Source organism: Physeter macrocephalus, chromosome 5, assembly GCF_002837175.3.
Source record: "Physeter macrocephalus isolate SW-GA chromosome 5, ASM283717v5, whole genome shotgun sequence".
NCBI classification, from domain to species: domain Eukaryota; kingdom Metazoa; phylum Chordata; class Mammalia; order Artiodactyla; family Physeteridae; genus Physeter; species Physeter macrocephalus.
In genome coordinates this window covers 1,836,092-1,853,067 of record NC_041218.1, presented here as the reverse complement: position 1 = coordinate 1,853,067, position 16,976 = coordinate 1,836,092, and the positions used below count along the sequence as shown (strand labels likewise).

At 43.8% G+C, this 16,976-nt stretch overlaps 1 protein-coding gene across 2 annotated transcripts in view; it reads left to right on the top strand.

Moving 5' to 3' along the window:
• The window catches only part of RNF32 (ring finger protein 32), a 47,876-nt gene that overhangs the window by 11,804 nt on the left and 19,096 nt on the right, over positions 1 to 16,976 (top strand). The window contains exons 4-8 of one of the 2 annotated variants that reach the window (XM_028489515.2): positions 3,607 to 3,749; positions 6,369 to 6,401; positions 6,960 to 7,084; positions 7,231 to 7,339; positions 8,287 to 8,713. In XM_028489515.2, coding sequence (XP_028345316.1) covers positions 3,607 to 3,749; positions 6,369 to 6,401; positions 6,960 to 7,084; positions 7,231 to 7,339; positions 8,287 to 8,331 — 455 coding nt within the window. In that variant the 3' untranslated portion in view covers positions 8,332 to 8,713. Of the gene's footprint in view, positions 1 to 3,606; positions 3,750 to 6,368; positions 6,402 to 6,959; positions 7,085 to 7,230; positions 7,340 to 8,286; positions 8,714 to 16,976 lie in introns of those variants that run through there. The other variant, XM_024130309.2, reaches the window with a different exon arrangement.

Here is a 16,976-nt window from a genome sequence, read left to right as displayed (position 1 = left end):
CTGGGAGAGATTTCCCTTTCTCTTCTTTGTTCGCACAGCTCCCGGGGTTCAGCTTTGGATGTGGCCCCGCCTCTGCGTGTAGGTCGCCTGAGGGCGTCTGTTCTTCACTCAGGATGGGTTTAAAGGAGCAGCTGATTCGGGGGCTCTGGCTCACTCAGGCCGGGGGGAGGGAGGGGTACGCATGCGGGGCGAGCCTGCGGCGGCAGAGGCCAGGGTGATGTTGCAGGAGCCTGAGGCGCGCCGTGCGTTCTCCCGGGGAAGTTGTCCTTGGATCCCGGGACCCTGGCGGTGGCGGGCTGCACAGGGTCCCGGGAGGGGCGGTGTGGACAGTGACCTGTGCTCGCACACAGGCCTCTTGGTGGCGGCAGCAGCGGCCTTAGCGTCTCATGCCCGTTTCTGGGGTCTGCGCTGATAGCCGCGGCTCGCGCCCGTCTCTGCAGCTCCTTTAAGCGACACGCTTAAACCCCTCTCCTCGCGCACCAGGAAACAAAGAGGCAAGAAAAAGTCTCTTGCCTCTTCGGCAGCTCCAGACTTCTCCCGACTCCCTCCCGGCCAGCCGTGGTGCACTAACCCCTTCAGGCTGTGCTCGCGCCGCCAACCCCAGTCCTCTCCCTGCGATCCAAAGCCCGAGCCTCAGCTCCCAGCCCCCGCCCGCCCCTGCGGGTGAGCAGACAAGCCTGTCGGGCTGGTGAGTGCTGGTCGGCACCGATCCTCTGAGCGGGAATCTCTCCGCTTTGCCCTCCGCACCCCTGTCGCTGCGCTCTCCTCCGTGGCTCCGAAGCTTCCCCCTCCGCCACCTGCAGTCTCCGCCCGCGAAGGGGCTTCCTAGTGTGTGGGAACCTTTCCTCCTTCACGGCTCCCTCCCACTGGTGCAGGGCCCGTCCCTATTCTTTTGTCTGTTTTTCCTTTTTCTTTTGCCCTACCCAGGTACGTGGGGAGTTTCTTGCCTTTTGGGAGGTCTGAGGTCTTCTGCCAGCGTTCAGTAGGTGTTCTGTAGGAGCTGTTTCACGTGTAGATGTATTTCTGATGTATTTGTGGGGAGGAAGGCAATCTCCACGTCTCACTCCTCTGCCATCTTGAAGGTCCCCACACATACTCTTAATTATTATCCAAACATAGTATTGCACTTGGGTTTGCTGCCTTTTCTTGCTGATTTGCTGGAGTGCTTTGTGTTCTCTTCACATTAATCCCATGTTGTTTTAGCCACAGACAATATCTTCTCTGGGCCTGTCAACGTCTTTTAATTTTATGTCTGATTTTATATTTGAATTAAATCTTCATTCTGATTACTGTTAAGTCTATCGGTTTTTCTCTTTATCGTTTATGATTTGGGGGATTTAAATCCTTACCCATTCTGAGATCACAACGATGTCCCCACATCTTCTTTACTACCTTTGAAGTTTTGCCTTTCACATTTAGATCTCATCACGGTATATTTTGCAAATGGTTTGGGGAACATCAATTGGTATAACAATTTAAGTTAGATTCTTCCCTCAAACCATAAACCATCCTTAGCTGGCTGTGGCACCACCTTATGCATATCCCAACTTTTCTGTGTTTATGGGAGAGAGGGAGAGATAGGGTGTGTGTGATTTGGGGCTTCTGTTTCTATGTCATTATCTCACTGTTTTAATTTATAGAATTTTGTAATATGTCTTAATAACTGGGTAGGAAAAGACTCAAAATTTGTCCCCAAAAATCTCTTCCAAAAATATATTCTCTCAATACATTAAAATACAGTAGGTAGGGACTTCCCTGGTGGCGCAGTGGTTAAGAATCCACCTGCCAGTGCAGGGGACATGGGTTCGAGCCCTGGCCCGGGAAGATCCCACATGCCGCGGAGCAACTAAGCCCGTGTGCCACAACTACTGAGCCTGCGCTCTACAGCCCGCGAGCCACAACTACTGAGCCTGCATGCCACAACTACTGAAGCCCGCGCACCTAGAGGCCATGCTCTGCAACAAGAGAAGCCAACGTAATGAGAAGCCCGCGCACCGCAACGAAGAGTAGCCCCCGCTCGCCGCAACTAGAGGAAGCCCGTGCGCAGCAATGAAGACCCAACGCGGCCAAAAAATAAATAAAAATTTTTTTTAAACAGTAAAACTAAAATACAGTAGGTGATCTTTCATTTTATCTTCATGAAGACATTTCTTCTAGAACCTTCCATCATCCTGCTCGCATCTGGACCAGTTGCTCTGTGGGGCTGGTACAGAGCTGTTAACCCCAGATCTCTTCTCAGAATCATCCTGTGGATTGAGGACCTTTGGCTCTTTTGTGTTAGGTCTTCTTTCCCTTCGTTGACTCGTGCCCTGCAGTGAAGTTATCCCCCAGGAGCTTCCTAAGAAAGAGTGCATGAGAGGCCACATACAGGCTTGCAGACAAAAGATACTTTTATTCTGCTCTGACATTGGATTGTGGCTAATAAGAGATTTTGATATGGGAATCTTTATCTCAGAATTTTGAAAGAATTGCCTTCTGGTGTCTGTGTTGCTATAGATATGTCTGATATGATTCTGATTCCTGGTCCTTTGGGATCTTTTCCTGCCTCTGCAGTTTCACAGTGACAGGACTTGGTGTGAATCCTTCCTTCTGGGCCTTGCTGTGTCCTCGCAAGCTAGAAATGCATGTCCTCTTCCGAGAAACATTTGGACTCTTTATTTACTCTCCGTTTTGTTTTCTTTCTGGAATGCCTGTCTTTCAGATGTCAGACTGATCCTTCAGTTTTCCTATTTTCTGTCTCCTCTGTTTTTCTACTTTGAGATTATCTTAACTTCCTCTCCCAGGCTTTTGGTTGACTTTCACGTTTCTGTTGAATGCTGAAGGATTTCCATTTTCAAGAGCTCTTTTTGGTACTCTGAGCGTTCCTGTTGCAGCCTCCTGTGCTTGTTTGGTAGATGTAACCCTTCGCTCTCTGTCCCTGAAGATGGCCCTGTAGGTTGATGCCGTGTCCACTCCATGGCCTGGGGTCGGGGTGGAGGGAGTGAAAGCTGGTGCTCACGGCCCCACCGCCATCCTGCTGAGCTTGTGGAACTTCCTCCTTCAGAGTGAGTGTTTCCACCGGCATGGTATTTGCGCATACCAGGCCTGCTCCAGGGTAGGCACGCGGTAGGTTCTCAAACACCGCTGAAGGAAGGGACGGTCCTGACAGTGATCGCATGTCATAGGAATCTTTTAGCCAAAGGGAAGAACTGGATTGATGCTCACTTTACAAAGGTCACTGACGGCAGAAACAAGCTAAATTGGAAGGAAGCAATGCCAACGGCCGAGAGAGAAGTTAGCTGAGAGATGGGGAAGACCTCTGGCCAACGCCTGTGAAAACATTTGTAAAAGTGGATATCAGTCCAGCCCACCTTATAGAATCATTATGAAAATGAAATAGATATGGGGGCTTCTTTGTAAATAAAAGCCTAAAGCATAAAATGTGAGATAGTAGTCTCCTTGACTTCTGTGCGCCCGTAAAAAAGCAGCATTCTAAATACGGTGGAATAAAGTATGCAATGGAAATGTTTTGCTTTAATATTTGCAAAATAATGTCATTAAAATTATGCATGAGTTACCATATTCTAAAAGAGATTTAACTCATCTTTCATATTGTTTTAACTTCAGCACAGAAGTTGGGCCTCTTTGAACCTCCCCCATTGCCACTGTCATCAGATGAATGGGAAAAAGTGAAGCAAAGATCCATCCTGCAAGGGGAGTCCATGCAGCCGTGCCCAATATGCAAAGAAGAATTCGAACTTCGCCCGCAGGTGTTTAGCGTGAGCTTAGATAAGCAGGCCCGTGGGGCATTCTCTAGTGACTGGACTCTGAACTGGGGCTAAGGGAGTCCATGCTTCATTTTCCAGTCTCTTCCTCCTATGTGACCCTCAAAGACTCACATTTTGTTTCCATTAATTAAAGTATGTATGTGAGAAAGAGCTACACACCGTCATTAAACAGTCCTATTTACTGAATGCTGTTAGTTCTCAAGTACAAAGTTTGTACAAAAGGAATGTTCCCATTGCACTGGCTGTGAGCAGCTGGGGGTGAGTGGGGACACGGCTGGGGGAGCACCGACGGCAGGATGGGGCACTTTTACGTTGTTTTGTGACTTGAAACCGTAAAAGAAAAACCAAGCTTGAATATCTCCAAAGAATCTGTGGAAGGATCTTTAAGTAAAATCTTTTAACAATCTTTATTCATGAAAGTTTACCATAGTAAGACTGATGATAATATGCATAATATACAATCAATCTATGTCATAGGGGTTTTTTCTATACATACTTTGTCTGCCTAATTAAATTTTAATCTCCTGAAAGTTAGGGACTCTGCTATTCCTAGATTTTTTTTTTTTTTTTTTTTTGGAGCTAATGGCCACCATGTAGTGATTTCTCACATGCATAGCATTATGCTTCCTACACAGAGGCACTTGGAACTTTGCTTTAAAAAATACAGCAATTACAGTTAAAGGCAGGCTTAAAATTCACAGCCTAGGAACCCCAGCTTTACTTACTATACTGGCACGTAAACCCTCAAACTTAATTTGCTTTAATAAATTTCACTGTTAATGAGTTAGTTCACAGTCATAAAATTTTGTTCTTTACTAATTTGAACTCACACGTTATTTTAAACATACTTATTATGTTCTAGTTCTCTATCAGAACTTAATCTTACATATATGAAAGTTGGATATTTCAGAAAGATATTAGCCCTTAAAGCACAGAAATACCTCTAGGATGATTTAGCATTTTAGTAGCAAAAGAGCTAATAAAGCCACAAGGAATCTTTCTGGCCCCAGCAACCTCTTTCTTAATTATGCTATAAATATCTAGCCTGACTGTGGTATGAAGAATGAAAGTTTGAAGTTGAATATCTTAAGGGGGAATCAGGATGCAACATGCCCACCATTTCTTCCATTTTGTTTTTTATAAATTTCTCACCATAGTATTTTTGGTTGTAGATATAGACACGTGTCTATTTTGCATTTCTAATTATTGTTCTCATGTTTAGCTTTTTCCTTACTTATAAACAATAGCTGGCATTTTCCCGACATTTAATGATTTGAGAAGGCTTCCGTTAATCTCATGTGTCTCTGAGGTAGGCATTATACCCCTTTAACAGATGAGGACATAAACAATTCACGTGATCCACAGTAGGCCAGCTCAGGAAGTGTGCTTGGGACAGCTAGAATCTAATCTGAACTTCTGGGACATTTTTAGTGTATTTTTTGTTATCTCAGAGAGTGTTTGCCAATAACAAATATTTATGGACATTTAAAAGAATATTTTAAATATACAGAGTAAAATATTATTCAATATAGATCATCAAATGTCTGTTGATAGATAAAACACTCGGAAAGATGATTCTATAGAGAATGAGCAATTGAATACACGAAAGGTTTGCTGTTAGAGTCAAGGGTGATAATTAAAAAGGACCCTCATTACTGAGTTTTTCCAATTTAGGGTTATTGGTGGCACGCAGTAAGTTTCAAGGAAAGGTTTTAGAACTTTCTAAGTTCGATTTGTTCTGATATTTCTTCCATTCTTCCCATTAAAGAAGAAAAGTGTAGACTGAATGAAGGCACAGGGTGGGGTGGGGGGGTCACTGTGAAACTGGCAAGTTTCACCAGGATCACGTGGCCCTGGGAAGGTGGAAGCCTGCACTGCTGGGGAAATGCCTCTGCCGCCTGTCTCCGTCCCACACATTCGGAGAGAGGCCGCGGGCGCCTGAGTCGCTTCGTGCTGGCTGTCCTGGTCTCACCCCTCCCTGGCCTTTCCTTCCAGAAGAGCCAGCTACCTTTTTCTTCGTTCAGTCCAAGCTCCTTTGTCACAGCCCAGAATCTCATCACTTGGTGGAGAATTTGGGTCACAGGAAGGTGGAATTTTCTGCAGACCACACTTTCCCTGCATTTAAAAAAGAAAAAGTGATTCATATGTCTCTAGGGTATATTGCTAATTAAATTTAAGAGTGCAGTTGAGTTGAACAAAGTCCTAAGAAAAGATATTTGTTTTCCCTTCCCTGCTCCCCGCCCCCCAGCCTGGGTCCTCACCAGCGTGCACTCTCTCTTTGGATCTGTCCAGAAATACTTCTCTTTTGTAATTGTTTCAGTTTTAAATATACACTCATTCTACAGCAAACTTCATGTGTTCGTTTGATGTTTCAGATTGTTGTTAGTTTTTCTTGTTGAGATTATATACCTGTGCTATGCTAAACTTAAACGCTAAATATTGTAAATATCAAAGTTGTTAATCTGCTTTGTAAATTTGTCAAAGAAACAACACAGCCTACCTTTTAAATGGTCAGAATTTTTCTTTTAATTAATGCATTTATGCTGCTTCTCTTTTAAACTAATTTAAACTTCAAACATCTCTTTGTCTTCTCGTGAACAGGTGCTGCTTTCATGTTCCCATGTGTTCCACAGGGTGAGTAACCCGCCTCCGTCCCATCCTGAAGTGCTCGCAGCATCCTTGTAGCTCAGAGGGGTGGAGCCTCGTCTCTCTCACTTAAAGGCTCCTAAAAGGAACCATTTATTTTATCCATAATCACCATTTACGCTTAGAAATATGACTTTAGGCTAGAGTACAATTCATCCTGTTTTGAAAATGGTGAATTTTCTGTGGCAAAAGAGCCACAAATATTTGTATGAGAGAATGTGGCTGGTAAGGTACATCAGAGTGGGTGACAGCTCTCGTCCTCTGAGTTCACTGCACAGTCGCCCGTATGCAGGGACCATCCGCCTTCACGCGAGGTGTTCCCAGAAGTTTTTGATGTATCTGCATGTATATTCTTGTAAAATACCATTTTTGGAACAAGTTTCAGGAGGAAGGTGTTAATATCTGATGAAACTTCTTCCCTTCATAATCTGAATTGGACTAAGTCTCAAAATTATGAGAGAAAAGAACACTATAATTACATTAGAAGTAAAAATGTTGTTTATAAGTAATTACTCGTAAAATTTTAAGTGAAATGTTTTTCTTCAGGCATGCCTTCAGGTTTTTGAAAAGTTCGCAAATAAAAAAACCTGTCCTCTCTGTAGAAAGAACCAGTATCAAACCAGAGTGATTCACGACGGGGCCCGACTCTTCAGAATAAAGTGTGCGACCAGGTGAGGGGTCCCCGAGCCGCAGGAACGTGCCTGCCCATCTGAGAGGGTGCTCGGAGGCCTTTGGAAGCTGCTGGGGGGGGTCTTCCCTGTGGCCTCGCCGCGTCCCGGGGCTGGCACGGCGGGGCTGATGGGGTTCTGTGCTCCAGGATCCAGGCCCTCTGGAGGGGACACGTGGTCAGGAAGTGGTACCAGGAGCTGAGCAGGACGGTGCCGCCCACGGACGCCAAGTTGAGGAGAAAGTTCTTTGAAGCGAAGGTGGGTGTGACCCTCGACGCTCCGGGCCGGGTCCCTGCCAGTGACCCATGGGTCATGGAGGCCAGCGAGGCCGTGAAACCCTGAGCCTTACTTCAGTGTGGGGCTGTTTACAAATGGTTGAGATGCAGACACCTTAAACTGGCTTTCTAACCCAGGCGGTCCATACTTTCAGATTTCCTCTTCTAGTCAAATCATAAATTCATAAAATCGGAATAAGGTTAAATTCAAAGCAACTTCTGTTTGGCCATTTTATGACAGTTGTTTAAATAAACATCCCCTGAGAAATGGAAGGGAACTTAAAAAAAAAAAAAAATGGCCCGCAGTGCTACCACTTTACTGAGGACCTCCTGGGGTCACCAAAATGCGAGCGTTTTAGAAATAAATAACTTCAGTTTCTACCCTTTCTTTTAACCATTTTTATCTGTACTTTTCGGCTTGTTTGACAACTTTCTGTTATGTGCCTCATACAAAAAGGCCAGGCCCAGAGGAAGGAGCAGTTACCCGGGCCGCAGTCCCCGGTCTGCCGCCCCCAGCTCTGCCGCTTCAGGCCAACAGCTGCAGCTGTGGCCTCAGTCGGCGCCTGTGACGTGGAGGCAGTAAGCCCTCCCTGCAGAGCTGCTCCAACCCTACTGAGAGGCGTAGCACACAGTGGGCACCTGAAAATTCGTATGTATTACAAATGTTAACATAGTGTTCAAGTTCACCTTTATGCTGTTTTAGATTTAGCGCTAGTCCACATTTCTTTAGGATAGCACTGTTTGAGAGTATGGTATTCTGACGATGTGACCCTCAAATCACTACGATAAAACTTAGTCACACTTCCCTGTTACAGTTATTTGTGGAAGCGTCACTCACACATTTATTGCGATCTTTTCTAAACGTACCTATTTTGGGGGCTGCACTCCCATGTGGAACAATGAGTGATAGAAAATTACCCTTCGCCGTAGGCGGGATCCCCTTTCTTCCACCGTATGACTTCCGTGGGCGTGTGAAGCGTAAGGACCTTGGCCCCGTGCAGCTGCCATCAGCACATCAACCCCGTGCTGTCGTCCGACCCCCGGCCTGACCTCAGGCCGCCGGGCTGCTGTCTGTGCGTCTCCTTCTCTGGCGTCTTGCAACTTCGCCCACCTTCTGTGTGCCGGGCTGGGAGGTGTGAGGGGCTTCTTCACGGTGTCCCAGCACTGCGCGGGAGTCCTAAGAGTAAGAGGATTTAGGCTCGACTCTAAAGCAGTGCGACCAAAGACTTTTTTCTAATACCCTTCCTGATGGCTTAGGTAACTGTTCCAAGCAGGGTGGCTATCAGTATGTGCAAAAGAAAATCAGAATCACGGCTCATGTGATGTCTGTGCCTCAGACTTATCAAGGAAATATACTTGATTTGCCCTCAGGAGTAAGAGACCGTTAAAGGCAGTGTGTGAGCAAATGGCCTTAAAGTACTGTGGATCTTGATGACGAGGTTGAACAGCGGGTGGAGAGATTTGCTTCTGTGGCGCCGGCCGGCTGGAGATGCCCACGGTGCTGTCCCCTGTCCTGGCTCTAGGAGGCGCCCCTCTGGCAGGGTGGGCAGTTCCTGCAGCCGCTCTGGCCTTTGCAGAAGTCGGGGGCAGAAGCAGGGGGGTGAGAGGCTGTGCTCGAGAATCTGGGATTCTACCTTGTTTTCTCCTAGTCATTCACACCCCTTCCAGCAGGACGGGGCGCGGAGGACGTCTGGGACAGGGGATGGGGTCCTGTTCTGTCGCACTTCTGATCATTTAATAAATGACTCTTGCAATTTGATGATTTTTCCTACCTTTTCCAACTTGACGGAACTCACATGCTGAGCTATAGGCATGCTCTAGGAAGCGTTAATCCACAACTTTAAAATGCCAATGTGCTTTAATGGAATTTGAAAGATGATTGAAGTAGGTCACTGAATTTCATTTTACCCAGGATTCTATAGATATACCCAGACTATATGGATGCACACAAGTGATAGTTTGAGAACTATGTCAGTAAATTACTATAAGCAACTGTCGAGGAACTGGATTTTCACACAATCTCCAGGAATCATCCCACACATCAGTGAGAATTTATAAAGACAATGAGAAGTCTGTACACTGGAAAGGCCTGGTAGACATCTTCGCAGCCCAGTGACCACCACTAGCTGCACAGAGTGACCCATGGGTCCCTAATGTGCACGGGCAGCACTGGGGCCGAGCACTGCCTTTGCACGTTCATAGCAAAGCTGCTCCGCCTGAACCCAGTCAGGAGGACACGTGTAACCAGGTAAATCCAAAGTGAGGAATAGTCCGCAAAACAGCTGACTTCAACTGTAAAATGTTATAAAGAAAAGAAGAGGAATGCTCTAGAACAAAGGTGTCTGAGAGATATAACATTTAAATGTAATGAGAGGTCTTTGATTGGATCCTGGATCAAAACTAAACGTAAAACCAGTGCTATAACTGGGATATGTGGGGATATGAACGTGGACCATATGTTATACAGCAGTCATGTGTCAGTTGTGTGTTCATTGCGGTGTCACTGTCAGGTACAGTGTCCTGGTTCTCAGGAGTCACATGCTGAAGGACTTAGGGGTGAAATATTGTGATGTCTGCATCTAACCCTTAAATAGATCACACACTCACATATACACATGTACATCCGAAGAGAGAATACAAATGCAGTGAAATGTTAACAATTAAAATGTAAATATAAACTCTATATGAAATGTAGAACTAGAATGTACAGTTTCTAAATCCCAAGGAGTTGGGCTTGAGTCAGAAATGAGAAGGAAGGGGCGGGGGGGTGGGGGTTGGAGGGGAGGAGGAGAGGGTATAAACAAAAATGGAATTCACTCCTTAACACCAGAATATATTCCATACAGAACAAAGAGTTAAACATGAAAACTTAAACATAGTAATTTTAGAAGAAGGCATTATAAAATAAATTCCTCATCTGGGAGTGAGAAGGACCTCTCTGGTGGGATCTGTAAAACGATAAACACACACACACAAACCATAAAGGAACGGATTGGTAACTACATAAAACTTCAAAACGTATGTATAGGGAGAAAAAATGGAAAGACCAATGACAAATCAGGAAAACATATTTGCAATTCAAAGGACTAGAAGCAAATTTCCTTAATATGTGACAAGCAGTTTACAAGGACTACGGATACGTGATTACTATATAAAAAGACGCTCAACCTTACTCATAATTAGAGAAAACTAAACTAAAGCCAAAATAGGAACCTATTTCACCGATTAGATTGGCAAGAATTGAAAATTTTGATGATAATTATCTAGAGCTGATAAGAAGGAGGGGGAAATAGACAGTCTTATAAGCCATTGGTAGAACTAAGAATGTACCATCCTGCTGGCTGACAGTTCCCTTTGATCCCTTCTCTAGAAATTTACCCCCCAGCTATGCTCATAATGCTTTCTAAGATACATTCATGGGTATGTTAACTATAGCAATGATTATAAAAGAGGAAGAACCATAAACAACCCAAGAGCCTGCCACCAAGGAAGCATGCATACGATGATTTCTTCACAGCAATTATGAAGACCAAAGTGGATATATATGTGGTGATATAAAAAGATTTCCTACAGGGACTTCCCTTGCGGTCCAGTGGTTAGGGCTCCACGTTTCCACTGCAGGGGGCATGGGTTCGACCCCTGGTCGGGGAAATAAAATCCCGAATGCCACGCGGCACGGCCAAAAAATAAAAATAGAAATAAAAGATTTCTTACAAGTCAGGAAAAGGCAACAAGAAAGGATACTGAGTAGAAAACGTAAGATGATAGGATAACAGTTACAACAAACAACAATTGAGATAAATTTCTGCATTAAACAACAGATTCTTGAATTACATTGAAAAAAATCTGCTAGTAGCTACTTATGGGAGATTTGAACCAAATGAAACAAAAATGTTCTACACAAAGACATGCCCAAGAATAAATGAGGAATGCACAAACAAAAGAAATAAAATAGAAAATCACAATAAAATAAATGAATTGTAAAGTGTATTTGGGAATCTAGAATCTAACACACTATTCTGGTGTTCATGACACTGCTATTCTGTGGTACGTAGCTAAAGCTGTACTTAGAGGACAGTAGTGTCAAGTACATTTATTATTGAACAAGAAAGATGAAAGAATAATGAACCAACCATTCAAATCTTTAAATGTAGGAAGTAGAAATTATAAAAATAAAATAAGTAATTTATTAGGAAAAAAGCAAAACTGGTAAATGAAGCCAATAGCTGGTATTTTGGAAAAGAGAAACTATAAGATAAATAGCTCATCAGAGTTTAAAAAACATTAACAGTGAGGTGGATGGACCTAGAGTCTGTCATACAGAGTGAAGTAAGCCAGAAAGAGAAAAACAAATACCGTGTGCTAACACATATATATGGAATCTAAAAAAAAGAAAAAATGGTTCTGATGAACCTAGGGGCAGGACAGGAATAAAGACGCAGACGTAGAGAATGGACTTGAGGACACGGGGAGGGGGAAGGGCAAGCTGGGACGAAGTGAGAGCGTGGCATTGACAATATATACACTACCAAATGTGAAACAGATAGCTAGTGGGAAGCAGCCACATAGCACAGGGAGATCAGCTCGGTGCTTTGTGACCACTTAGAGGGGTGGGATAGGGAGGGTGGGAGGGAGAGGCAAGAGAGAGGAGATATGGGGATATATGTATACGTATAGTTGATTCACTTTGTTATACAGCAGAAACTAACACAACATTGTAAAGCAATTACACTCCAATAAAGCTGTTAAAAAAGAAAAAAAAGCTCTTCCAAAAAACAAAAACAGGAACAACTAACTACGAGGTAAAGTCTCACCAGGGTTAAAACAAATTAGATAAAGCAGAATGCAGATACACAGAATGGGAGGCATAATCACATACGTGGAAATTATCTCTGAATTATAAAAGACTATTGTGTACAACTTTGTGCTGTTACATCTGAAAATATAATTGAAATTACCTCCTATAAAAACAGCAAACATAGAAAGAAATATAAAATCTAAAAATGACTGAGAAAGGGGCTTCCCTGGTGGCGCAGTGGTTACGAGTCCACCTGCCAATGCAGGGGACTCTGGTGGGTCCGAGCCCTGGTCCGGGAATATCCCACATGCCTTGGAGCACCTAAGCCCATGCACCACACTACTGAGCCTGCGCTCTAGAGCCCGTGAGCCACAACTACTGAGCCCATGTGCCACAACTACTGAAGCCCGCACACCTAGAGCTCATGCTTCACAACAAGAGAAGCCACCACAATGAGAAGCCCGCGCGCCGCAATGAAGAGTAGCCCCCGCTCGCTGCAACTGGAGAAAGCCTGCGCGCAGCAATGAAGACCTAACGCAGCCAAAAATAAAATAAATAAATTTTAAGAAAATGACTGAGAAAAATTATATTAAAGCATCTCAATCACCGAAAGTATATTAAATTTAACAGCCATTCCTAATAATGACCGTGAACTAGAACTAAATGAAATTTCCTTGTCACAATAAAGACTATATATCAGAAACTAAAAACACATTCTTTTAGATAGTGAAACCCTAAAGATGCAGAACAGGTTGCCCACAATCACACTTTGGCCATTCCTTGCCAATGAAATAAGACAAGAAAACAAAAATACAATGTGTGTGCATTATATAATCCATATTTATTATCTATACACATGGATTTTAAATCTATAAAATCGTTTGAAAAATTATTAGAACCAAACCATTAGATGTTCAAATTCAAGATAAATATGCAATAATAACTGCATCCTGTATAGCAACAATAATCAGATATAAAATGCAATGGAAAAGGATCCCTTTCATAATAGTTAATACCTAAAAATAAACTTACAAGAAATATACAAATACTGATAAGGAAAAGTTTTTCTGAGGATGATGTTGGCGACATGGCCAAATAAGTTGTCCCTCACTTGTACTCCCCCTAACCAGCAGCATAGCTTGGCATTCATCCACGGACAAAACTGCCTTAGTGGGAGCTGTGGGATCCAGCACCATAAGCCAAGGGACCCGGGAGGAGTCTCACCCACCCAAGTGTCGGGTCACAGGCACACACACTTTGGTCCAGGCTGTGGACCCTGAAGTGGCCCTTGAACCTGCTCCAAGCTGCCCCAGCCCCTCTCGCCTGCAACCTGGGTGCCCCTGGAGAGCACTGCCTTAGACAATCACCTACCAACAAGAAAGCCTTTGTGGAAGCCCAGGTTTCCAAAGGCAATGTTCCAGCACACTGTTGGAACAACAAAAACAAAATACAAGTTTGGACACATTGGAGAGGGAAAGAAGAATAGCCTGACTTTACCCATGTCACCCTCCCCACAAGGAAGCACAGCTCAGGGCCAAGTGATTTCTCCCACAGGGGAAAATGAGGGCATGTGAGTAAGTGCCTGGCTTCCCCAGCCATGTGGGACACTGCCAAAGAGGCTCATCTTTCCCTCACCCCATCCAGAGTACTGAATCATGAGCCACATGACTGGGGACGGAAAAGACTGGGGAAGCAGTAAATAGGACTCTCAGAGGACATGAAAGGGATGCGGATCCCACCGACAGTGTTGAGGACTCCATCAAGAAGCCCACTCAGGAGCCATTGGGGATGCCTCTCCTGCAGATCCCTCTCCTGGCCCCAGCACTCCACGTGCCTCGCCCACACCATGTGGCTGGCTCCCTGGGTGCACCCCTGATGGTGAGAGCCAGCTTTGGCAGATAGCTAGTGAGCATGTGCAGAAAGCCAGCCCAGGTCTGCAGCAGGGAGGCACCACCGACTTGAGCTCCAGCCTCACCTTGAGAAAGCAAAGGAGGCTGTCAGCACCCAGCCTGACGTGTGGCAGGATTGAGAGAAGGCACGCATGCTTGGACTTCTGCCACAGAGGGAGCAAGGAGCGTGGAGCAGGCGTATCCATAGACCGTCTGAGAAGCCTCACTATCCCAGCAGGGCTGGTGGAAGGGATTTCTCTCCTGAAGTCAGTCAGTAACGACTGGGGGAGGTGACTGCTTCCTCGGAGGCAAAGACAGCAACACAAGCCTTCAAGGAACATGAAAATCAAGGAAACATGACAACACCAAAGGATCACACTAATCTTCCAATAACTGACCTCAAAGACTTGGAGATCTGTGATTTACGTGATAAAGAATTCAAAATAAATGTTTTGAGGAAGCTCGATGAGCTACAAGAAAATACAGAGAAACCATTCAACGAAATCAGGAAAACAATACAGGAACAAAATGAGAAGTTTAACAGAGGGACAGAAAAAATGAAAAAGAACCAAGCAAACTCTGGAGCTGAAGTATACAATGAATGAAATGAAAAATTCAATAGAAAGCATCAACATTATTAGACTGGATCAACCAGAAGAACGAGCCTGTGTGAATTAGAAGACAAAACCTTTGAAATTATTCAGTAAGAGGAGAACAAAGAAAAAAGAAAGAGTGAAGAAAGCATATGTGATCTTTGGGATACAGCAGAAGAAACAATTTGTAAGTTATTAGAGTCCCAGGAGAAGAGAGGGAGAAGGAGGCAGAAAGGATATAAAGAAATAATGGCTGAGAACTTCCCAGACGGGGGAGAGATTTAGATATCCAAGTGTATGAAGCTCATAGGTCACCAAACAAACTCAATTTAAAGAGATCTTCTCCAAGACACATTACAATAAAACTCAAAGACAAAGAGAGAATCTTAAAAGCAGCAAGAGAAAATAAGCTTGTAACTAACTTAACAAGAAAATGCCCATAGGCTAACAGTGGATTTCTCAGCAGAAACCTCATGGGCCAGAAGATGCCCAAGTACTAAAAGGAAAACACTGCCAACCAAGAATACTCTATCTGGCAAAGATGTCCTTCAGAAATGAAGGCGAGATTAAAGACTTTCCCAGACAAACAAAAGCTGAGGGAGTCCATCACTAGACCTGCCTCACGAGAAACGCTGAAAGAAGTTTTTCAAGCTTAAAAGAAAGGATGCTAATTAGTAACATGAAAACATATGAATATATACATCACACTTTTAAAAGAAAGTACATAGTCAAATTCAGAATATTCTGACATTGTAGTATTGTGCTGTATTAACCACTTAACTCTCTTATAAAGGTTAAAGGACAAAAGTATTAAAAATAACTATAGCTACAATACTTTGTTAATGAACATACACTATAAAAAAGATGTAAATTGTGACATCAAAAACACAAAAGGGGGGAGTAAAAGGGTAAAGTTTCTGTATGCAATCAAAGTTATCAGTGTGAAATACACTTACACCTATACGATGTTTTATGTAAGCCTCATGGTAACCACGAAGCAAAACCCTACAGTAGATACACTAAGATAAAGAGAAAGTATGAGTGCGTACCACTCTGGAAAGTCATCAGTTCACAATGGAACGCAGCAAGTGAGGAAGAAAGGCACAAGGGAAGTACAAAACAGCCAGAAGACAATAAGGCGGCATTAGTAAGTCCTTACCTATCAGTAATTACTCTTAATGCAAATGAATTAATTTCGCCAATCAAAAGGCACAGAATGACTGGACAGATAAAAAACACAACTCATATGCTGCCGACAAGAGACTCACTCCACCATTAAGGGCACAAATAGGCTCCGAGTGCAGGGACAGAAAAAGATATTCTACTCACGTGGAACCCAAAAGAGAGCAGGGGTAGCTATGCTTCTGTTAGACAAAATGGACTTTAAAGCTGTAACAGACAGAGAAGGTCATTATATAATGATAAAGTGATTAATTCATCAAGAGGATATAACAAAAATTAACTCAAAATGCATTAAAGACTTAAACCTAAAGCCTGAAACCACAAAACTCCTAGAAGAAAGCACAGGGGCACGGAATTCCCTGCCAGTCCAGTGGTTAAGACTTCGCCTTCCAATGCAGGGAACGTGGGTTCGATTCCTGGTCAGGGAACTAAGATCCCACACCGTGGGGCAAATAAGCCCGCGTGCCACAACTACGGAGCTCGCACGCCTCAACGAGAGAGCCCGTGTGCCGCAAACTACAGAGCCCACGTGCTCTGGAGCCCTCGTGCCACAACTAGAGAGAGACGCGCGCACCACAACTAAGAGCCTGCGTGCTACAACTAAGACCCGATGCAGCCAAAAAAAGAAAAATAAATAAATTAAATAAAATAAATATTAAAAAAAAAAGAAAGCACAGAGGAAAATCTTGACAATGGTCTTGGCAATGATTTTTTGGATATAACACCAAAAACGCAAGCAACAAAAGCAAAAATAAATAAAGGGACTACATCAAACTTAATAGCTTCTGCACATCACTGGAAACAGTCTACAGAATGAAAAAAGACAACTTACAGAATGGGAGAAAATATTTGCAAATCATATATCTCATAAGGGGTTTTTATCCAAACTATGTACAGAACACATACAACTCAATAGCCAAAAAACCCAAATGTCTGATCAAAAAACTGGGCAGAGGAGGTGAACAGGCATTCTTCTGAAGACATAACAAATGGCCAACAGGTACATGAAAAAGGTCTTCAGCATCACTGAGCATCAGGGCAATGCAAATCAACACCGCAACGAGGTATCACCTCACACCTCTTAGAATGACTGTCATCAAAAAGACAACAAATACCAAGTGTTGGTGACGTGGAGAAAAGGGAGCCCTCCTGCACTGT